The sequence below is a fragment of the Stylophora pistillata genome, chromosome 14 (genome assembly GCF_964205215.1).
Source record: "Stylophora pistillata chromosome 14, jaStyPist1.2, whole genome shotgun sequence".
Classification (NCBI taxonomy): Eukaryota; Metazoa; Cnidaria; class Anthozoa; order Scleractinia; family Pocilloporidae; genus Stylophora; species Stylophora pistillata.
The window spans coordinates 20,442,328-20,466,203 of record NC_142532.1 but is presented as its reverse complement, the minus strand read 5'-3'; the positions used below and the strand labels follow the sequence as shown (position 1 = coordinate 20,466,203).

General features: G+C 40.5%; 2 protein-coding genes across 2 annotated transcripts; one reads left to right on the top strand and one right to left on the bottom strand.

The window, feature by feature from the left end:
• The first annotated feature begins 337 nt into the window (after positions 1 to 337).
• On the top strand, positions 338 to 23,876 carry LOC148717015 (uncharacterized). Its single transcript, XM_088744664.1, has 18 exons — positions 338 to 665; positions 867 to 1,016; positions 1,794 to 1,916; positions 2,145 to 2,270; positions 4,653 to 4,901; positions 9,197 to 9,511; positions 9,923 to 10,174; positions 10,550 to 10,864; positions 11,275 to 11,526; positions 12,047 to 12,352; positions 12,948 to 13,199; positions 14,782 to 15,096; positions 15,692 to 15,943; positions 16,465 to 16,770; positions 17,930 to 18,175; positions 19,075 to 19,386; positions 20,185 to 20,433; positions 21,268 to 23,876. The coding sequence occupies exons 1-18, from the start codon at positions 338 to 340 to the stop codon at positions 21,585 to 21,587; spliced, it is 4,668 nt and encodes a 1,555-aa protein (XP_088600790.1). The 3' UTR covers positions 21,588 to 23,876.
• LOC111347583 (uncharacterized) lies at positions 7,047 to 8,299 on the bottom strand. Its single transcript, XM_088745648.1, has 2 exons — positions 8,263 to 8,299; positions 7,047 to 7,779 (listed from the first exon to the last, which is right to left on the bottom strand). The coding sequence occupies exons 1-2, from the start codon at positions 8,297 to 8,299 to the stop codon at positions 7,187 to 7,189; spliced, it is 630 nt and encodes a 209-aa protein (XP_088601774.1). The 3' UTR covers positions 7,047 to 7,186.

Sequence of the window (23,876 nt, the reverse complement as noted above, 5' to 3'; positions counted from 1 at the left end):
CTGACTAGAACGCAAGTCAGGTTATGGAAAAAAACGCATGACAAAATACGTTTTGACATAAAACAAACAAACATTTTCCTTGAATCTGAGGGACAATATTAAATTTGCAAATATTCTTGACTTTTCTCTGCCTGCAATTCTTTACAAAACATTAATGAAAATAAAGTGAAATTTCCAATCATTTAAACAAGCATGTTGATTGTGACCTTACCAAAAAAAAAAAAAAACAGACAACAGATAAAAAGGAGTTCAGGGCAACATTTAGCTTACATGATATTTGGACGTTTTATTCTTAGGGCGGAACCTTTTTCCTTTTTAAAACTTACGTCGAGAAGAAATGGCCAAAAGGGTTTTGTACGCAGCAGAGCTGCTGATCATGAGCCTGCTGCTGTACTGTACAGCTGCTCAGCAATGGAAGGCTACGGGCCAGCCGGAAGTTTCTAAATTTGGTATGATGCTACAGCGTCACGTCTTCAAGAGGATCACGGGAGTTGCGTTGTCAGATGTGTGCCTGCGAGAATGCTATGCTGACGTTAGATGTCAAAGTTTTAACTACGTCTTTACGCAAGACATTTGTAAGCTGAGCGACCGCACCAAAGAGGCCAGACCAGAGGATTATGTTCCGAACCCTGAGAGATTTTACTTTAAGCGAGATTACAAAAGAAGTTTGTCAATTTTATTCTCTTTCCCCTTAAGGACATTTTCAGAGCACAATTATTCAACGCAAAATTAAGGAATTATGTCACATCTTAATTATCTTCTTACCCCAAGTCAAGTCATCCTCCAATCAGTGTCCTCGCTCCTACGACAGACATAAAGTCTTACTTGCTTGAAGTACCATATTAATGAATTCTTTTTCCTTCCAGTCCCTCTCGGTTCTATTCCTGAGCTGCCTGCAGAGACTTGCCAGGAAATCAAAATGAGCGAAGGAGGACAAGCGGTCAGCGGCAAATACTGGTTTTACTCGATTGTGCCGGATAAGACAGTTCTGGCCCCTTGTGACATGAAAACCGAAGGTAAATTCATTTTTTAACAAATCATATCTTTGTCCAGGTAAAAGGCGGTTCACCACTGAGGAGTTAGCGACCCTACGTAGACCGCTGACCGGTATACCGCTGACCGAGTACTGGAGACGAGGGAAAAGCTGTGATCGAACAGCCATGCTTCCTAAAGTTAATGTTTATTATTTTATCTGCTTTACTAGTGGGAGAATAAGCCTACCATAACTTGATTTGTAAGTACGTTACTGTTATTTACAGCAATACTTGTTGTTCTAGTAATTATAGCTTGTATTTTCTATTGTAGAATCTCTTCTACATCGTTGTTCGAAAATAAAAATATAACTTCGACGAGAACTCTTCAACCACCCTCAATGAATAAGTTGACAGAGATGTTATGGGTAGACTCGAACCCCCAGAAACAAAGAATTAAGCATATTCGTTTGGGGAAATGAAACAACGAAGCCAAAAAGGAAAAACATAACAAGATCATCTTTCTTAACCATTCCCGTACATTGATCGATTTGAGAATAGTTCAAATAGAATTCGAATTTTTTTCTTTTATTTTTTTTACACATTTAGATAACACTGAATAATTGTAACCTTAGGGTGACAAAATGAATGGGGAAGGGGAAATCTGACTTCCTGAAGGGATCGTAGACTGAAAATTAACTTTTGGCTTCCGCTGGAAGTCATGAAGCAAGCAATTGCTGCGACAAATCTATCAAAAGACTCATGATTTAGAGGATACCCTGTTTTTCTTTTAAACTGACCGCAATCTTTCTCGTTTTTCAGACGTGGACGAATGCAATTCAACAATTCCCGTCTGTGACGTCAACGCCGAGTGCGTGAACACCATCGGTTCTCACAGTTGTTCGTGTAAAGCGGGTTTTAATGGAAACGGAAAAAAATGTATCGGTAAGTTTGAACAATGACTTTCACTATTGCCTGAAGAAATCCATTTCAAAACAAAGCAAAACCATAGCAATTCCAGGCTTAATCTGAAGATTCGATTTAAAATTGCTTTAATGACCGATTAGAATAGTCCCCCACACCATGTCAGGTTCAATTCAGTGTACAGCGAGATGTTTTCACCAATAACAGTAATTTTAGTTCTGGCCATTATATTCTCATCCGTTCTTTCAGATGTCGACGAATGTACCAAGGAGTCACATGACTGTGACGCCAACGCCCACTGCAACAATACCGTGGGTTCTTATCGATGTACGTGCAATCCCTGGTACCAAGGAAACGGAACAAGCTGCTATTTTCGTGAGTTTAAAACTAATATTTAGACACGAGCGAACCAAGCAGTGTCCTTAACTCTATTTCGGTCATTATTTCTCGCCTGGGGGAGGGGGGGGAGGGGTGAGGGGTGGTGGGGGATATTGGTGGGAATCACATGATTTTCAACAGATTAGATGGAGGAATCAGCCCTGATTGACAGGCACTAAGGGGGGGGGGAGAACCGTGAAAAAAATAGAGAAAAAAATTAGAAAAGCGGAAGGATCGATTTTTTTAGCTTTGTTTCTTGTTCAGACACGATATAACATTATGAAACAATCAAGCTTTTCTTATGTGTTAACAAGAACAAGTGTTTAGTTTAATGACTGCCTCTTCCCCCAATGCTTCTTCTTTGGCAGCCCCTTGGACGCCTCCATCTGCAGTCTTTTGGACATCATCTTCCACTGACTCTCGGATTTCCCCTAACTCTTGGATAGTCTCCCCGTCCAAGTTATCGGCAGAGTACTCGTTCGAGCTTGGCTCTTTAGTTTTTTTGTCATTTAAACTGATTACCATTGCCTGCATGTTACGAGCAATGCTTGTATTAAAAAAAGGCTGATAGTTTCGAAAGAAACTGTTTGGGGCTGCGTCGGTGGGAGTAACGAAATAATTTGGATATATCAACAAAGTTGAAATGGTATATTGGCCACCGTAATGATTTCAAAAGTTGACGTTTCGAGCGTTAGCCCTTCGTCGGAGCGAATCATTCGCTCCGACGAAGGGCTAACGCTCGAAACGTCAGCTTTTGTAATCATTACGGTGGCCAATATACCATTTCAACTTTGTTGATATATCCAAATTATCTTGTATTAAAAAGGCTTTTTCCTCGCAACCAAAGGAGAGGGTAGAGATGAAGGCGCTTAAACAATTTTCCGGTTAACTCAGCCTTGTAAAGCTATTCTCATTTTTGATTGTGTCAAACATATCTCCAGCTAGCTCTAGCTCTTGAGGTAAGTTTTTGGAGAAGCAAGTATGCCCTCTGGGTCGGTTGTCAGCTTATTTAAGACTTCTTGAAATTCTTCTTGCGGTATCTTTCCTCGTTCTTGAACTTCGTGAAAATATTTTTGGAGTATGGTCTTCTCTATAAAGGACGTTTTGCTCGCTGTCGATGAAAATAGCAAATCTGCTGTGAATTTCAAGGTGTCATTTACATTGGCCAAGCAAGACTAACACTTGACGATAAGCTCACTAGTTACAAGGCTCCGTTGATCTCGACTCGGTCAGTATGGCGGCAGACACTTTAAAGCGTCAAGTTTTTTGTTTCTTCTACTATTGCGACGAAGAAAACGAAAGCGGTTACAGAGGAGGAGGAGAATGAAACGCTTTAGGTTAAGGGATCTTTTTAAAGAAAGGAGAAGCCAGATGATTCTTCCTTACCAACTTGAGTCAAAAGATTATGCTTTTTTGTTTTTTTCTTTGAAATCTTTACACTCCTTGTTATACAAGACTCGATAGTTGCGAACAAACATGGAAAAATTTATATCAAAGACTACAGCGACGACTTCCGCCGCCCCATTTCGTTCAAAGGCTCAGACGTGGGGAAAACTTGAGCGAGTGGTATAGTTATCCAGACATAGGAAATTGTGGTAGATTTCCTTGTGCTTGTGCGGCATTTTCCCCACGGCATTTTCCCCACGCATTTTCACCCGGTTAGCTCAATTGGTTAGAGCGCTGAACTGTTGTGCGGGAGGTCGAGGTCGATGGTTCGAGCCCCGGCCGGACCAACACTCAAGGTCTTAAAATAACTGAGGAGAATGCACTACCTTTCTATAATATCAAGAAATGGATAGACATTCTAGTCTTCTCGGATAAGGACGAATAAACCGTAGGTCCCGTCTCCTGCATCTACTAATTAGCTAATTTGGTTAGGCAGGGGACGTTAAAAAACCCACTCACGAGATTACTGTGATGTGGTCTGGCCTGTTTACTGGGATTTGGGGGGAGGAGGCATCTTCAAATAAGTTTCCTTCAATTGTTTGTAAACTACTGATGCAGTCCGGCCAAAGTCCCCCGAAAAGTGTTGTGATGCGCATTTGATCATATTCACATGTTAATTTGCGCAATATAAATATTAAGTTATCATTATTATTATATTTTTTTTTCACTTGGAATAAGCGTGTGCAAGCACAACATAAGCACAAGACAATAGAAAACATTTTTGATCCATGCGCTGGTGCTTTCGCTTGTGTTTATGCTTACGTCGAGGCCGTTTTCAAGGTGTGATTAGAGGTGTTATACTTGCGTTTGTGCTTACGTCGCTGGTGAAAACCAGGCTTTTCGATCACCAAGATGGCGAATACAAGATGACGCGAAAACTTTAAAGTAAGGAAAAGCTTACTTTTTCTCTCTTTTTTTTGTTTATTTATACAGGTGGCCTGAATGGTTCCGTTATTCTTTCCAGCCTCGACTACAAAAACTACTCAGAAAAGCTGCTTTCTTATCTAGAGCCAGTCCTCCTTAGTTCAAAGCGGAGCAGGTTTGTGAGGTGTTGGCACGCTAAGACAGACGGCTGGGCCGCATCGACATTCCACAGCAACTGCGATGGGAGGGGACCCACAGTGACAATCATCAAAGCTAATAACTCCATCTTTGGTGGATACACTGACGTATCATGGAGCAGTAAGTGCATCTTGGCCATAAAGGTTTTTTCAGTGCAGCGTTTTAAGGATTTAGAAAGGCAAGAAAATAACTTTGGAAGAAATCTAAGGAATAGTGATGCAAGTCGAATTCAAAAACCAGTTCATTTTGTTTCGTCTTAAAAATATTCTCATCGTCTGAATTTCAAATTATAAAATCATCCATAAATCGATCTTAAATGTTAAAAGGGAAGACAAAAAACAGCATTTCGGGGCTGGTCCCTGATCTTACCCTTGTCTAACTTTTGGGTATATCTTTGCATTTCCATTTAAATCATCCTTTCAGATTCCTGCGTTTGGTCATGCACCACCAAAGCCTTTTTATTATCCAACTACACTTCGAAGAGTACAAATAACGCCATAAACGAGTACATATATCACGCGGTATTTGTACTCTAGAGTACCGGTTTAACAGGTTCTCTCGCATCGCGCAAGCAAAGAATTGGATTGTAGTTACGAAAAAAAATGGCGGACAATTTGAATCATATTTCCGACGACGAAGAGTCAGAATGGCTGGCAAATATAGATCCAAGTTTATTACATGAATCGAACGAAGAAACACAGCTATAAGACCCGGAAATTTCTTCATTTATTGAAGAAAATAGAAACACTCGTTATTTGTATTTCGAGCCTGTAGCCCGTAGGGCTCGTCAAAATACGGCACAACTCGTAAAATTACTCAGCGATATTACACAACAAAACGTCTAATAACATATATTTATGCCTCTTGCTCGCTTGCCCATAACCAAGTGTTTTACACTGTGCATAGCTAGGGGTGAGCTCGGTTTGATGGGAGAATTAAACGGACAACATTTCTTTGCCGTAATTTGGCCACTCAGTTGAGTGGCCGTTTATTTTTAGTACCAAATCAAGTTACAGTAAAACCGGAAATAGAAACCTAATCCCAGGAAAGGTGAGGGCAAACACCCATCGAATGAGAACTCGACACACCTATGAGAATGCTCGAAAACAATGGGCGGGTTAATAGGGTGGGAAAATGTTTGCCCTGCACCGAAGCTTAACTAATAGAGGCCCGAAATGATCGGATAGTCAAGTATCTGCCATTGTAAGTCCCGGATGTAACCCATCCGGGATAATGTGCATTAATTTATGCGCAGGCTGCATAAATTAGTTTATTCCCTTTGGTAATAAATGTCGTTTATTCTCACTTAACAACGGCAAAGGATACAATCCTGTGAAGCTGACAAAACCAGCAACACGCCATGTACAGATGTTCCTTACAGGGACCCTCTTTTGGTACTAAACATGACATACGAATATGCGATGACGCTGACAGCAATCAATACTCTTACAGTCAAACTAAGTGAAGCGTACCCCTCAAGATTACATTAATGAATTGATTATTTGGATATTGAACCCGCCAGTCGTTTCAAGAATGAAATAATGAGTTGATTATTTGATTATTGAACCCGCTAGCCGTTTCACGAATGCAATAATGGATTGATTATTTGAATATTGAACCCGATAGCCGTGTCCGTTTTGAAAAGGCGCGAATCATTGTTCAAATCAGAGCTCCATTTCTGATTGGATTATGCGAACACGTGATGATGAAATGGGACCATTTCATGGCGTCAGACATGGCGGCAAAGGTGAGTTCGACTGTTGTGTAGAACTTGTTGTAAATTAAATGTTGTAAATGGAATGTTATCGACAGCTTTTTTCCCCTATTTACATCTTGACGAACTTGTAGAAATTCTTGTGTGCATTCATGGTTGAAGAAAATAGTTTACAGGCGAAGCCATCGCAAGACTTTTTTATTTCGTAAATATTTGCGATCGACTGTTTTCGCAGTGTTTTTACAGTGCAGTTTGTTTATTTTCAGGATTCCTCGTCAAATAGAACAATCTTATTGGTATAATCAGAAATGGACTTCTGACTGAACAATGATCCGCGCTTTTTCAAAACGGATACGGCTATCGGCTTCAATATTCAAATAATCAATCCATTATTGCATTTGTGAAACGGCTAGCGGGTTTAATATTCAAATAATCAATTTATTATTACATTCTTGAAACGACTGGCGAGTTCAATATCCAAATGATCAATTCATTAATGTAATCTTGAGGGTTGAGGGGTATGCTTCACTTAGCTTGACTGTAACCAAATTGCCGTCACACGTACTCCAACCCCCCCGGGCTATTCGACTGGATACTACGGATTTTCACAGGAGCACATTATTTCACTCCATCTGACATTGTAGTTTTCTCCGATCCCCCCTCTGTTCTCTTGAAAACATGTGATCCTCCCTTAAAATCGTTCACTGAGGGAGTTAAAATCGGAAACGGCATGATATTGTGATCTTTGCTTTCCCCAATTTCTTTTGACAAGTGGTAACCTAAAATTGCCTTTGTTACGTGTATTATGCCTATGAAGTACGTCTTGTCTAATCAAGTCCATATTGTGATTAATTAGGCCATTGATGCATTTGAATACTTGAACACACCTTCTTTGAAATCGATTTTTCTCTAGAGGCAGCCGCTTGAGAACGGCTAATGCCTCAGTGGAGGATGAGTACAATGGTCTATTTAAAATAACTTTAGCGGCCTTACTTTGCAAAACTTGCAAACTAGACATAAGGGTAATATTATGTTTATCGCCCCATACTAGATCAGCATATTCAAAAAGGGGCATAACAAGACCTTTATAGAAAAGTAAACGCGCCTGGAAAGGCAATAAATGCTTTATACGCTTGAGAAGCCCAAGCCTCTGATTAATTTTCCCAGTTAGGTGTTTAATATGATCAGTCCATGTGAAATCCGAGGATATATGCATACCGAGGTATTTAAAGCTGCGAACATTACTTATACTATGATCTAAAATAGGAAATGAACCCCCCTCCCCTCAAGGGGGTTTATGTTTTCTTCCAACTTCCAACGCACGACTACATTGTTCTTCTATTTCAGCTGGTTCTTGCGCAGGTTATTCTTCCGCCAGTAAAGCTTTCACCTTCTCTCTCTACAACGTCAAAGGATACAACCCTTGAGCATGTACATGAGATGAAACGAATGGAGGGTCGTGGGTTCAAATCCCATCTGGGACTTAGATTTTTTCCGACTATGCATTAAATCTGACATTTTAGTTTTCTTTGATCCCTTCTCTTAAAGACCATGAAATTCCTTGGAACCCCCCTTCTTCCCTCCCCCCCAGGTGACAAATAATGGCCGGTCCTTATCTCATTTCATTTTAGGTTCCTGTGGTTATTCTTCAGCCAGCAAAGCTTTTGTTTTCTCTTTGAACAACGTCAAAGGATACAATCCTGTCAAGCTGACACAATACAGACACCAGCCATACGCCATGTACAGATGTTTCTCCTTCGGACCCACTTTTGGTGGGGGACATGACATCTACGTATCTGTACATTGCGCTTTGCTGGTTTTGGTTTTGTGTCAGCTTCACAGGATTGTATCCTTTGGCGTTGTAAAGAGAGAAAACAAAAGCCTTGCTGGCTGAAGAATAACCACAGAATAACCGACTACCATAGCAGACAAAATTTCTCCTTTGCCCGTTTCTTGAAATTCTTCCATCTGGAGATTGACGTGTCCTGGTGACCAAGTAGTATAAAGAAGTTTTATAATGAACATATATATCGTTACTTCATTGTACTGTAGCTTTTGTTAAATTTAGGATCCAAATATATTCTCTCCAAATCAAATATTCTCTTTCTTCACTGCATTTACTGACTGTCGCAAAACCAAAACCAAGTTAATTATTATTCAACTGCCCGTTTAAAAAACGTGCCAATCAAAACAAAGGATAAGAAAAAAAGATGCCCGAGGCGCGAGGAAAACGCGATATACCAAGTCACGATTGGTTTAAGATTTTTCTCTCATTGATTAAAAGCGCTACCAAGAGCTTTCTCGATCGATCATCGAGCAGCGTTATGCTCAAGGAGTCCCTAGTTTGTTTTGTTTGTAAGGCTAACGGTATTTGTAGTCGAAATGCTTTAAAAGTTTTGCAGTCAGCTTTAAAGGCACATACCATGTGTTTTAACTTGTCGACAGTAATTTCTAAGCCTTATGTTGGTTTTTATTCGTTCGAGGACCAAATGGATGAAACAGGTGCAATGTGGACATGTAGCTTACAATATACAATGAGGGATTTTACTAAGCACCACGAAGGCTCCAACTGAACTTCATTAATATTAGAAAAATATTGACAGCCGCACTCGTGCACTGCACAAAAAACACCGTCCTGGGAAGCAACTCTTTTAGTTTGTCATTGTCTTTCACTTTATTTCCATTTTAATCATCATTTCAGGTTCCTGTGTTTGGTCGTACGCCACCAAAGCCTTTTTATTCTCATTCAACAACGCCGAAGGATACAATCCTGTGAAGCTGACACAATACCTATACCAGCAACACGCTATATACGGATGTTCCTCCTACGGACCCACTTTTGGTGGAGGACATGACATCTACGTATCAAATGACGCAGGAAACAATCAACAATCTTATACTGAATGCGGCTACACATACTCCAACCCCCCGGGCTATTCGACGAGTGAACAATGTGGATTTTTCACAGGAAGTCGTTATTTTACTCCATCTGACATTGAAGTTTTCTTCGAAATAGGTAAATAATTGTTGAAAAAACACTTTCAAACCTGTTGCTAATATACGATGACTAAATACCTAAATTCTTATCCGTGGCAACATTCAGCGATTTTAAGAGCGCATGCGCTGAAGCATATACAGCAGCAAAATACTATTCAGGTTATTGTGGCGACAGTGTCAATCGAATTGTATCCGGGTATCAGTGCATATCAACTTAATCAGGGAAGAAACTAAATTTTGAAAAAACACTTTAAAACCTGTCGAGTTTAAGTGGGATTACATGGTGAGCACCTCACGCTGTGAGTAAGTAGATCCGGGGCTTGATTCTACGTGTTAAACTCCCACGGTTGTGAAAGAAGGAATGACATCTTTTTTTGTTTTATGACGTCTGTAATTAGGGTTCACATTCGAGTTTTGTTCACGAACACAGGTGGCCTTGGTACATCTAATATTCTTGAAAGTCTGGACCCCAACAAATACTTGGGAAAGCTGATTTCATATTTAGACCCAGTTCTTCCCAGAGCATCCCGTACTGACTTTTTGAGGTGTTGGCATGCTAACACAGACGGCTGGGCCGCATCGACATTCCACAGCAACTGCGATGGGAGGGGACCCACAGTGACAATCATCAAAGTGAACGACTACATCTTTGGTGGATATACTGACGTGTCTTGGGGGGGAGGTAGGTATATCAAACTATTTTAGAAGGATGAGATGATTCTATCAAATCAATCCTGGTTCTTTTGGGAGTTTTCCAGTCAGCTCTAAAGGCACATACCATGTGTTTTAACTTGTCGACAGTAATTTCTAGGCCTTATGTTGGTTTTTATTCGTTCGAGAACAAAATGGATGAAACAGGTGCAATGTGGACATGTAGCTCACAATATACAATGAGGGATTTTACTAAGCACCACGAAGGCTCCAACTGAACTTCACTAATATTAGAAAAATATTGACAGCCGCACTCGTGCACTGCACAAAAAACACCGTCCTGGGAAGCAACTCTTTTAGTTTGTCATTGTCTTTCACTTTATTTCCATTTTAATCATCATTTCAGGTTCCTGTGTTTGGTCGTACGCCACCAAAGCCTTTTTATTCTCATTCAACAACGCCAAAGGATACAATCCTGTCAAGCTGACACAATACCGATACCAGCAATACGCCATGTACAGATGTTCCTCTTACGGACCCACTTTTGGTGGGGGACATGACATCTACGTATCAAATGACGCAGGAAACAATCAACAATCTTATACTGAATGCGGCTACACATACTCCAACCCCCCGGGCTATTCGACGAGTGAACAATGTGGATTTTTCACAGGAAGTCGTTATTTTACTCCATCTGACATCGAAGTTTTCTTCGAAATAGGTAAATTATTGTTCAAAAAACACTTTAAAACCTGTTGCTAATATACGAAGACTAAATACCTAAATTCTTATCCGTGGCAACGTTCAGCGATTTTAAGAGCGCACGCGCTGAACCATATACAGAAGCAAAATACCATTCAGGTTATTGTGGCGACAGTGTCAATCGAATTATTCCCCGGGTATCAGTGCATATCAACTGAATCAGGGAAGAAATTACATGTTGAAAAAAACACTTTAAAACCTGTCGAGTTTAAGGGATTACATGGTGAGCACCTCACGCTGTGAGTAAGTAGATCTGGGGCTCGATTCTACGTGATAAACTCCCACGGTCGTGAAAGAAGGAATAACATATTTTTTGTTTTATGACGTCTGTAATTATAGTTCACATTCGAGTTTTGTTCACGAACACAGGTGGCCTTGGTGCATCTCATATTCTTGGAAAACTGGACCCCAACAAATACTTGGGAAAGCTGATTTCGTTTTTAGACCCAATTCTTCCCAGAGCATCCCGTACTGACTTTTTGAGGTGTTGGCACGCTAAAACTGACGGCTGGGCGGCATCGACATTCCACAGTAACTGCGATGGGAGGGGACCCACAGTGACAATCATCAAAGTCAACAGCTATATCTTTGGTGGATATACGGACGTATCCTGGGGGGGAGGTAGGTATATGAAACTTTTTAAGAAGGATGAGATGATTCCATCAAATCAATCCTGGTTCTCTTGGAGGTTTGAGAGAGTGGAGGGGGTGCGCGATGAGCTTTTGAACGATGCTCCTCTGCTATGAGCTTTAAGCCTTTATCATTTCATTTTCGTGTTTTGGTTTTTTCACACATATATCATCAATTGAAATGTTTGCCACTTGATATACCTGCAGAACAACATTACATCTTAAAACATCAAATAATGAGCAACAACACTGAGATTCAAAAGTTTCAAAAGGTTGTACTTCGTTTTCTTTAGAGTAACCCCTCAAATCTTTCATAGTTCTTATTCGTACCCGTTCCTATACCCAAACTGGTAGAATCTCTCCTTCCATTTAGCAAACCTCTAGCCTGAAAAAAAATACCCGTTCTGCCCATGATAAAAAATGAATCACCCTCCTTCAGGGGATTCACGTTTTCTTCGAACTTTTTGACGTACGACTAAATCGTCGTTCTATTTCAGCTGGTTCTTGTGCAGGTTATTCTTCCGCGAGTAAAGCGTTCTTCTTCTCTCTCAATAACGTCAAAGGATACAATCCTGTCAAGCTGACACAATACCGATACCAGCAATACGCCGTGTACAGATGTTCCTCCTACGGACCCATTTTTGGTGGGGGACATGACATCTACGTATCAAATGACGCAGGAAACAATCAACAATCTTATACTGAATGCGGCTACACATACTCCAACCCCCCGGGCTATTCGACGAGTGAACAATGTGGATTTTTCACAGGAAGTCGTTATTTTACTCCATCTGACATCGAAGTTTTCTTCGAAATAGGTAAATTATAGTTCAAAAAACACTTTAAAACCTGTTGCTAATATACGAAGATTAAATACCTAAATTCTTATCCGTGGCAACGTTCAGCGATTTTAAGAGCGCACGCGCTGAACCATATACAGCAGCAAATTACTATTCAGGTTGTTGTGGCGACAGTGTCAATCGAATTATTCCCGGGTATCAGTGCATATCAACTAAATCAGAGAAGAAATTACATGTTTTTGCATGTCCTGCCATTAAAAAACGCCATGCACAGATGTTCCTCTTACAGACCCACTTTTGGTGTGGGGCCTTTCTAGTCTTCTCGGATAAGGACGAATAAACCGTAGGTCCCGTCTCCTGCATCTATTAATTGGATAATTTGATTAGGCGGGGGATGTTAAAGAACCCACATTACGAGATTACTGTGATGTGGTCTGGCCTGTTTACTGGGAATTGGGGGGAGGGGGCATCTGTTAAAATTCGCCTTTATTGTTTGTAAACTGCCACTGGCAGTCTGGTAAAGTCCCCCGCACAGTGTTGTAAAGCGCCTTGAACACAGGATAAGAGCGCTATAGAAATAAAAGTTATTATAAAATTATTATTATTAACGCAGGTGGCCTTGGTGCATCTCATATTCTTGGAAGCCTAGACCCCAACAAATACTTGGGAAAGCTGATTTCGTTTTTAGACCCAGTTCTTCCCAGAGCATCCCGTACTGACTTTGCGAGGTGTTGGCACGCTCAGACTGACGGTTGGGCGGCATCGAAATTCCACAGTAACTGCGATGGGAGGGGACCCACAGTGACAATCATCAAAGTCAACAGCTATATCTTTGGTGGATATACGGACGTATCCTGGGGGGGAGGTAGGTATATGAAACATTTTAAGAAGGATGAGATGATTCCATTAAATCAATCCTGGTTCTCTTGGAGGTTTGAGAGAGTGAAGGGGGTGCGTGATGAGCTTTTGAACGATGCTCCTCTGCTATGAGCTTTAAGCCTTTATCATTTCATTTTCGTGTTTTGGTTTTTTCACACATATATCATCAATTGAAATGTTTGCCACTTGATATACCTGCAGAACAACATTACATCTTAAAACATTAAATAATGAGCAACAACACTGAGATTCAAAAGTTTCAAAAGGTTGTACTTCGTTTTCTTTAGAGTAACCCCTCAAATCTTTCATAGTTCTTATCCGTACCCGTTTCTATACCCAAACTTGTAGAATCTCTCCTTCCATTTAGCAAACCTCTAGACTGAAAAAAAAATACCCGTCTTGCCCATGATAAAAAATGAATCACCCTCCTTCAGGGGATTCACGTTTTCTTCGAACCTTTTAACGTACGACTACATCGTCGTTCTATTTCAGCTGGTTCTTGTGCAGGTTATTCTTCCGCGAGTAAAGCGTTCCTCTTCTCACTCAATAACGTCAAAGGATACAATCCTGTCAAGCTGACACAATACCGATACCAGCAATACGCCATGTACAGATGTTCCTCCTACCGACCCACTTTTGGTGGGGGACATGACATCTACGTATCTGTACATTGCGCTTTGCTGGTTTTGGTTTTCTGTCAGCTTCACAGGACTGTATCCTTTGGCGTTGTAAAGAGAGAAAACAAAAGCCTTGCTGGCTGAAGAATAACCACAGAATAACCGACTACAATAGCAGACAAAATTTCTCCTAAGCCCGTTTCTTGAAATTCTTCCATCTGGAGATTGACGTGTCCTGGTGACCAAGCAGTATAAGCAAGTTTTATAATGAACATATATATCGTTATTTCATTGTACTGTAGCTTTTGTTAAATTTAGGATCCAAATATATTCTCTCCAAATCAAATATTCTCTTTCTTCACTGCATTTACTGACTGTCGCAAAACCAAAACCAAGTTAATTTTTATTCAACTGCCCGTTTAAAAAACGTGCCAATCAAAACAAAGGATAAGAAATAAAGATGCCCGAGGCGCGAGAAAAACGCGATATACCAAGTCACGATTGGTTTAAGATTTTTCTCTCATTGGTTAAAAGCGCTACCAAGAGCTTTCTCGATCGATCATCGAGCAGCGTTATGCTCAAGGAGTCCCTAGTTTGTTTTGTTTGTAAGGCTAACGGTATTTGTAGTCGAAATGCTTTAAAAGTTTTGCAGTCAGCTTTAAAGGCACATACCATGTGTTTTAACTTGTCGACAGTAATTTCTAGGCCTTATGTTGGTTTTTATTCGTTCGAGGACCAAATGGATGAAACAGGTGCAATGTGGACATGTAGCTCACAATATACAATGAGGGATTTTACTAAGCACCACGAAGGCTCCAACTGAACTTCATTAATATCAGAAAAATATTGACAAACGCACTCGTGCACTGCACAAAAAACACCGCCCTGGAAAGCAACTCTTTTAGTTTGTCTTTGTCTTTCACTTTATTTCCATTTTAATCATCATTTCAGGTTCCTGCGTTTGGTCGTACGCCCCCAAAGCCTTTTTATTCTCATTCAACAACGCCAAAGGATACAATCCAGTGAAACTGACACAATACAGACACCAGCGCTACGCCATGTACAGATGTTCCTCCTACGGACCCACTTTTGGTGGAGGACATGACATCTACGTATCAAATGACGCAGGAAACAATCAACAATCTTATACTGAATGCGGCTACACATACTCCAACCCCCCGGGCTATTCGACGAGTAATCAATGTGGATTTTTTACAGGAAGTCGTCATTTTACTCCATCTGACATTGAAGTTTTCTTCGAAATAGGTAAATTATTGTTGAAAAAACACTGTGAAATCTGTTGCTAATATACGATGACTAAATACCTTAATTCTCATCCGTGGCAACGTTCAGCGATTTTGAGAGCGCATGCACTGAACCATATACAGCAGCAAATTACTCTTCAGGTTGTTGTGGCGACAGTGTCAATCGAATTGTTCCCGGGTATCAGTGCATATCAACTAAATCAGAGAAGAAATTACATGTTTTTGCATGTTCTGCCATTAAAAAACGCCATGTACAGATGTTCCTCTTACGGACCCACTTTTGGTGTGGGGCCTTTCTAGTCTTCTCGGATAAGGACGAATAAACCGCAGGTCCCGTCTGCTGCATCTATTAATTGGATAATTTGATTAGGCGGGGGATGTTAAAGAACCCACATTACGAGATTACTGTGATGTGGTCTGGCCTGTTTACTGGGAATTGGGGGGAGGGGGCATCTGTTAAAATTCGCCTTTATTGTTTGTAAACTGCCACTGGCAGTCTGGTAAAGTCCCCCGCACAGTGTTGTAAAGCGCCTTGAACACAGGATAAGAGTGCTATAGAAATAAAAGTTATTACAAAATTATTATTATTAACACAGGTGGCCTTGGTGCATCTCATATTCTTGGAAGCCTAGACCCCAACAAATACTTGGGAAAGCTGATTTCGTTTTTAGACCCAATTCTTCCCAGAGCATCCCGTACTGACTTTGCGAGGTGTTGGCACGCACAGACTGACGGTTGGGCGGCATCGACATTCCACAGTAACTGCGATGGGAGGGGACCCACAGTGACAGTCATCAAAGTCAACAGCTATATCTTTGGTGGATATACGGACGTGTCCTGGGGGGGAGGTAGGTATATGAAACGTTTTAAGAAGGATGAGATGATTCCATCAAATCAATCCTGGTTCTCTTGGAGGTTTGAGAGTGGAGGGGGTGCGCGATGAATTTTTGAACGATGCTCCTCTGCTATTAGCTTTAAGCCTTTATCATTTCATTTTCGTGTTTTGGTTTTTTCACACATATATCATCAATTGAAATGTTTGCCACTTGATATACCTGCAGAACGACATTACATCTTAAAACATTAAATAATGAGCAACAACACTGAGATTCAAAAGTTTCAAAAGGTTGTACTTCCTTTTCTTTAGAGTAACCCCTCAAATCTTTCATAGTTCCTATTCGTACACGTTTCTATACCCAAACTCGTAGAATCTCTCCTTTCATTTAGCAAACCTCTAGCCTGAAAAAAAAAAATACCCGTCTTGCCCATGTTAAAAAATGAAGCCCCCTCCTTCAGGGGATTCACGTTTTCTTCGAACTTTTTAACGTACGACTGCATCATCGTTCTATTTCAGCTGGTTCTTGTGCAGGTTATTCTTCCGTCAGTAAAGCATTCCTCTTCTCTCTATATAACGTCAAAGGATACAATCCTGTGAAGCTGACACAATACAGACACCAGCAATACGCCATGTACAGATGTTCCTCCTACGGACCCACTTTTGGTGGAGGACATGACATCTACGTACCAAATGACGCAGGAAACAATCAACAATCTTATACTGAATGCGGCTACACATACTCCAACCCCCCGGGCTATTCGACGAGTGAACAATGTGGATTTTTCACAGGAAGTCGTCATTTTACTCCATCTGACATTGAAGTTTTCTTCGAAATAGGTAAATTACTGTTGAAAAAACACTGTAAAATCTGTTGCCAATATACGATGACTAAATACCTAAATTCTTATCCGTGGCAACGTTCAGCGATTTTAAGAGCGCATGCACTGAACCATATACAGCAGCAAAATACTATTCAGGTTATTGTGGCGACAGTGTCAATCGAATTGTTCCCGGGTATCAGTGCATATCAACTAAATCAGGGAAGAAATTGCATGTTTTTGCATGTCCAGCCATTAAAAAGCGCCATGAACAGATGTTCCTCTTACGGACCCACTTTTGGTGTGGGGCATGATATCCTGATCTACGATAATGCTAACAGCAATCAACAATCTTATATTGAATGCGGCCAGACCTACTCCAACCCCCCAGGCTTTTCGGGCCAACAATGTGGGTTTTTCACAGGAAGTCGTCATTTCACTCCATCTGAGATTGAAGTTTTCTTTGAAATAGGCAAATTAATGTACAAAAACACTTAGCAACCTGTCGTTGATAAACGCAAGATGAATACATAACCTTTAATCCGTGACAACGTTCAGCGACACTAAAAGTGCATACGCTGAACCATAGCGCGAAATACTTTTCAGGTTATTGTGACAACAGTGGCGATGGAATTATCTCAGTGTTTATCAACTAAATCAGGGAGGAAATTGCATGTTTTGCGATCAAATTTAAAGCAGTGAGTCGAGTCAAATCCGGCTGAATTCGTTACTCTTTCGCTTTTCGTTTCTCCGATTCACATACAATTAGTAATCTGTGCTTTCCTGAAATTTAGGGAAGGTACGTTTTTTATTGAGGGGCAATAAAAAACAATAAAAAACAGATGTTCCTCTTACGGACCCACTTTTAGTGTGCGGCCTTTCTAGTCTTCTCGGATAAGGACGAATAAACCGTAGGTCCCGTCTCCTGCATCTATTAATTGGATAATTTGATTAGGCGGGGGATGTTAAAGAACCCACATTACGAGATTACTGTGATGTGATCTGGCCTGTTTACTAGGAATTGGGGGGAGGGGGCATCTGTTAAAATTCGCCTTTATTGTTTGTAAACTGCCACTGGCAGTCTGGTAAAGTTCCCCGCACAGTGTTGTAAAGCGCCTTGAACACAGGATAAGAGCCCTATAGCAATAAAAGTTATTACAAAATTATTATTAACACAGGTGGCCTTGGTGCATCTCATATTCTTAGAAGCCTGGAACCTAACAAATACTTGGGAAAGCTGATTTCGTTTTTAGACCCAGTTCTTCCCAGAGCATCCCGTACTGACTTTGCGAGGTGTTGGCACGCTCAGACTGACGGCTGGGCGGCATCGACATTCCACAGCAAATGCGATGGGAGGGGACCCACAGTGACAATCATCAAAGTGAACAATTATATCTTTGGTGGATATACTGACGTGTCCTGGGGTGGAGGTAGGTATATGAAATTTGTTACTGAAGAAAGAGACCAAACGATTCTTTCAGATTAATCATTCTTCTCCTACAGGTTTGAAGGAAGAGAAAGGGGAGGGTTGAGCTCCATGAGATTTTGAACGATTCTCCTTTACTATGAACTCCAAGCCTTTACCATTTCTATTATCGGATATAATATTTTCGAAGCCTTATTCACATGGTTGGATCTTTTTTTTCAGTTCTCGAAACCATTTTTAATTTTTTAAATATGTGCCTACATCTGAAGAAAGTGACAGATAACTTTGGGTAATGTTACATTTCGCCATTTTGAAAAAGACTGAGTTAAAATTTCGGGCCTGGGTACGAATAAAAAATTTTTTTTTATACAAATATTGCCAGGAGCCAATTAATGGGCTTTAGATGTTACCCAATAATTTGCCATGTCCATAAAAGCATTTTGTACCATTTCTGTGCCCAAATTCGTAGAATCTCTCCTTCCCGTTCGTAAACATCTAGCCTGGAAAAACTCCCCGTCTAGTCTGTGATAGGAAATGAACCCCCCTCCCGTCAAGGGGGTTTATGTTTTCTTCCAACTTCCAACGCACGACTACATTTTTCTTCTATTTCATCTGGTTCTTGCGCAGGTTATTCTTCCGCCAGTAAAGCTTTCACCTTCTCTCTCTATAACGTCAAAGGATACAATCCTTGAGCATGTACATGAGATGAAACAAATGGAGGGTCGTGGGTTCAAATCCCATCTGGGACTTGGATTTTTTTCCGACTATGCATTAAATCTGACATTATAGTTTTCTTTGATCCCTTCTCTTAAAGACCATGAAATTCCTTGGAACCCCCCTTCTTCCCTCCCCCGCAGGTGACAAATAATGGCCGGTCCTTATCTCATTTCATTTTAGGTTCCTGTGGTTATTCTTCAGCCAGCAAAGCTTTTGTTTTCTCTCTCAACAACGTCAAAGGATACAATCCTGTGAAGCTGACACAACACCAAAACCAGCACCTCGCTATGTATAGATGTTCCTCCTATGGGCCCACTTTTGGTGGGGGACATGACATCCGGATATACGATAACGCTAACAGCAATCAACATTCCTATACTAAGTGTGGCTCCACTTACTCCAATCCCCCGGGCTATTCGGGCTCGAACTGTGGGTTTTTCACAGGAGCACTTCATTTTACCCCATCTGACATTGAAGTTTTCTTTGAAACAGGTACATTATTGTTAAAAAACCCTTTGAACCTTGTCGATTACATACGATGACTAAATACCTAAACTCATTCGTGGTAAATCATACGTATGGACCTACCTTTGGTGCTGGGGGGTATCATGATATCTACATATCCAACGACGCTGGAAACAACCAAAACTCTTACACCACATGCGGTTACACGTACTCGACGCCCTCAGGGTACTCAACTGGGAAATGTGGTTTTTTACAGGGGGGTTTTATTTTTCCCCAAAGGACATCGAAGTATTCGGTGAAACAGGTAATCAAGTAAAAGACACCTTTTCAAGGATAAAAAATTAGTAAGACGTGTGGCAAAGTCAATTCGTGGAATGTAGAATTATTTTCAAAAAGATGTGTTGCTGGAGTACGGATAGCTTACTTTTTTTCAATTTCAAAGAAATTTCTAAGCTTTTACGGTCTCTTTCGCAGCAATCCTTTAAGTTCGTCACACAACACGTTGCGTGACGAGTCTGAGAAGACTAGTCTGAGCTGCCGCGATGCATATGGTTTGTGGATATTAGATGAAAACGAAGTCGGTGGGGACACTTGAAAGAACGATTGAGCTAACAGACAAGTTTTACTCTCTCCGTTGTCTACAATACTGCCTGGTAGACGGACTGGGAATTTTTTAACTTGCTGGATCAGTAATGTGAGATTATCTCGCGGGCCAAACGAGGGTGATAAAATTATCAACTTTAGGCGACTCCACCAATCAAAGCCACAAGGATTGTTCTATTCATTTTGCCAACTGTAAGTTTTACTTTTCGTCTCCCTCCTCAGGCCTCGGTTTGTCTGACATACTTCGAAGCCTTGATTACAACAAGTACTTGAAGGTGCTGTTTTCGTATTTGGACCCAGTCCTTATCAGCAAAGAGCGCAGCAGGTTTGTGAGGTGTTGGCACGCAAAGACTGACGGCTGGGCAGCATCGACATTCCACAGCAACTGTGATGGGAGGGGACCCACAGTGACAATCATCAAAGTGAACAGCTATATCTTTGGTGGATATACTGACGTGTCCTGGACAAGCAGTGAGTAACAAACAAGCAAACATCTCTCAGACGTAGAACAGATAACAAATCGATTAATCGTGGACTTTTCTTGTAGCAATGAGTACATCTTAGAAACAAAACATATCACTGTAGACAGTAACAAGTGAGATGTCAAAGTAGACAAACTATCAAATAGCTTGAAACGCGTTTGGAACGCGTTTTAACCAAAGGTCTTGTTTGGGATTTCATTTGATTTTTGATGTTTCATTTTGATTTGATTTATTTCTGACATTCCCATTTCGTGTCATTCCTACATGTTTCGCTTTATCTATTATTCGTATTGAGGAGCTGAAACAACGGATGTTTAGTCCATGATTACGCGTTGCCTTTAAATAATACTTTGGACCATATTTCAATTGCTGTTTTTTTTTTTTTAACAAACTAGGGTGCTCGGTTCTAGTTCGGCAAGTTAAATTCATCTTTAATAATTATCATCATGAATTTTTTTTCACATTCGCCCAGTTTCAAACGTTTCTTACTAAACACAGGTACCGGCGCGAAAATTCCCAATCATAAAACTGCTCCCTATCTTACAGTCCTCAAAGATAATCCAAAGAAAAAAGAAAAAACCCAACATTAGCTATACAGAGCCAAAAATACGAAATCATCAAATAGGTATAAATTGACCCAGCCGCTTCAAATAATTTCTCCTTTTTTTTGAAGGTCCCCCCCGTTAGTGCCTGTCAATGAAGGTTACTATCCCCCCATTTCTCCTGAAAACCCTGCAATGCTCCCCCCCAAAAAAATCCTTCTCTACCCCATCCCCTCGCTAGCTGACAAATAGTGACCAGTCCCTAACTCTTCTCATTTTAGGTCCCTGTGGTTATTCTTCAGCCAGCAAAGCTTTTGTTTTCTCTCTTTACAACGCCAACGGATACAATCCTGTAAAGCTGACACAACACCAAAACCAGCAACACGCCATGTACAGATGTTCCACCTATGGACCCACATTTGGTGGGGGACATGAAATCCGGATATACGATAACGCTAACAGCAATCAAAATTCCTATACGAATTGCGGTCACACATACTCCAACCCACCGGGCTATTCGACTGGAAGCTGTGGATTTTTCGCAGGAGCACATTCTTTTACTCCATCCGACACTGAAGTTTTCTTCGAAATAACAAACTAAACACTGCAAAGTTATGCAGTCTAAGTATGAAGTGTACATAGTAACAATGAATTTAAGAGTTAGTGCCTCTTCGCACACGGGCCTGGGCAACAGAACCAGCCCTGTTTCTAAGATCTCATCGCAAACTTGCGATGTCTTTATGTGAGTAGCTGAGTTCAGTAGATGATTCATACCTTGAGCTAACAGAGGGCCCAATTTTTTTATGTGTGTGCACCTGCTGGCTTTTCTTCCTTCTGCGATTTTTTTTACCCAAAATAAGGGGAGGGGCCGGACCCCCCTGGGCCCCTCCCCTAGATCGGCCACTAGAGACAGCTCAGTTACCGAGATGAAGGTTTTTAGAATTTTTTTTTTTTAAGATGCTGATGGCTATTTAGCGGATCACTGTGCATTTTTCATAAGAACACTTTATTTTACCCGATCTGACCTTAAAGTCTTTTACGAACAAAAATAGTCTCCGAACCGAACGAAGCTGGTCGCCAAGCTGGTAGTCAAATCAATTCATAGCCATTTTAGGAATCTTAGTTCAGTTTTAAAAGCAATCCCAGGTTAAATTTAAGAATCTATTCATGCTTAACGTGCGTATATCGAGTTATGGGTGCACGCGGGAAGTTTTTAGAGCACGAAAAATGCGTAATCTAGCTTTTTGAGGCGACAACATTTGCTCTAGTTAACCAATAATTGAATGAAAAGCTTAAAATAAACGGGGAAAATTGAGAAAATCAAAGCTAAATAAACTCGTGCTACTATAAAATGTTTGTATGTCTTTCGGCCAAAATTTTCCGTAGCTGGTCTTCCGACAAATTTGCGAAACGTGCAACTTGCGAGTTTTTTTCGGTTTTGTTTTTGCGGCTAGTAGGATTAGGACCTGAAAGGTCAATGCTGATAAAAAAAATTGGGCAGTTCTTCTCTGGTTTCTTCCATATTAAAGAGAAGGAAAACTGCACCGCAGCTTAATAGGACGGCAACTCCGCAACCGAGTAAAAAATAAAAGCTCACGTCATCTTATTTACGCAAATAAAGATTTTCTTCCTAGCGGCTCAATAGGACTTTGATAGGGCAAGTACGCGCGCTATGTTGTAACGATGTTTTAGGTTTCATAGGGTTTTTTTAATCGATGTTTTACGAAAATATAGCAAATCACTTAATTTCGAAAGAAATCTTGATGAATTTTTAAAAAAGTACTCTAAGCACTATTTAGGTTTTAGCTGTTTTCAATGGCTTAGAAACTTTATTCTGAAAATATATCAGTGAGGCATGGAACCTACAGAAAAAAAAATTGATATTTAGGACTTAGAGGTAAAAGCTGGACTGTTCAGTGGGTGTCAGTTTACTCTCACCGCTTTTAAAAACTTGCTAAGACATTTTTTTGTGTATTTAGTTGATTATTTCGTACTTAAAAAATAGCGAAGATAATAGAAGTCCTTTGATTGGTGGAAAATTTCTCGTCTACAGTATAAACGTCCGTGGTTTTGGTTACAAAACCAACAGACTGCATATTCTGTCAGTTTACTGGCGTAATAATCTCCACAGAATATATGTTGGTAGAACGCTCGAAACGTTTGTAGATCACGAGCAGTTAAAGAGTGATTTACAATATTTCTCTTCTTCTTCCAGAATCCTGCGTTGGTTGTTAGGGCAACGAACCGATAGAACGAGCAGTCTAATGTACAAAGAACAGCGCACTTTTCCCGAGTCAGGCCGTGGGCTAAACTTAGGGCGCCTCCATTAAGAAAACTCTCCAATTTGAACATCATGCTGTAGGTGAGAAACTTTTAGGCTGTAGAGCATTCGAAGTAACGGTTTTTAGAATTGGGAAACACCTTGAGTCTATGCTCTTACCCTGTTGTAAATGAGGAATTCGTAGCTCGCACCGCCGTCGACGTGCACCTTCATTTGCCTCGCACGAGCATTTCCATTTGTACCGCACGTTAAATAATAAGGTATTTAGTGCATTACGTAATATTACTTATATTTCTTACGTTTAGTTTAAATTCAGGTCATTCTGTAAACCTACTAGGATTTTTAGTTTTTGATTTTTATGTAAATCGGCGTTCCGCTTGAAGAGGGTCGAAGGCCGAAACGTCGCCACATTAAAGCTGGAACAGTTAGAAGTTTGCTTCATGTTTCATCAATTTACACTTACTTATACACATATATATATATATATATATATATATATATATATATATTTAACAATTATTCGACGATATTCACCGAACCTGAGGCAAATAATTGTTTTAGTATAATTTCAGAGCTGAACAACAGAAAAATTTCTAAAATCATAACATT

Coding starts and splice junctions, on each gene's coding strand:
- LOC148717015 (XM_088744664.1), top strand. CDS start 338: ATGGCCAAAAGGGTTTTGTACGCAGCAGAGCTGCTGATCATGAGCCTG. Junction 9,512..9,922: donor TGAAGTTTTCTTCGAAATAG/GTAAATAATTGT, acceptor TCACGAACACAG/GTGGCCTTGGTACATCTAAT. Junction 13,200..14,781: donor GGACGTATCCTGGGGGGGAG/GTAGGTATATGA, acceptor TCATCATTTCAG/GTTCCTGCGTTTGGTCGTAC.
- LOC111347583 (XM_088745648.1), bottom strand. CDS start 8,299: ATGTACAGATACGTAGATGTCATGTCCCCCACCAAAA. Junction 7,780..8,262: donor TGTCATGTCCCCCACCAAAA/GTGGGTCCGAAG, acceptor AACCCCCTTGAG/GGGAGGGGGGTTCATTTCCT.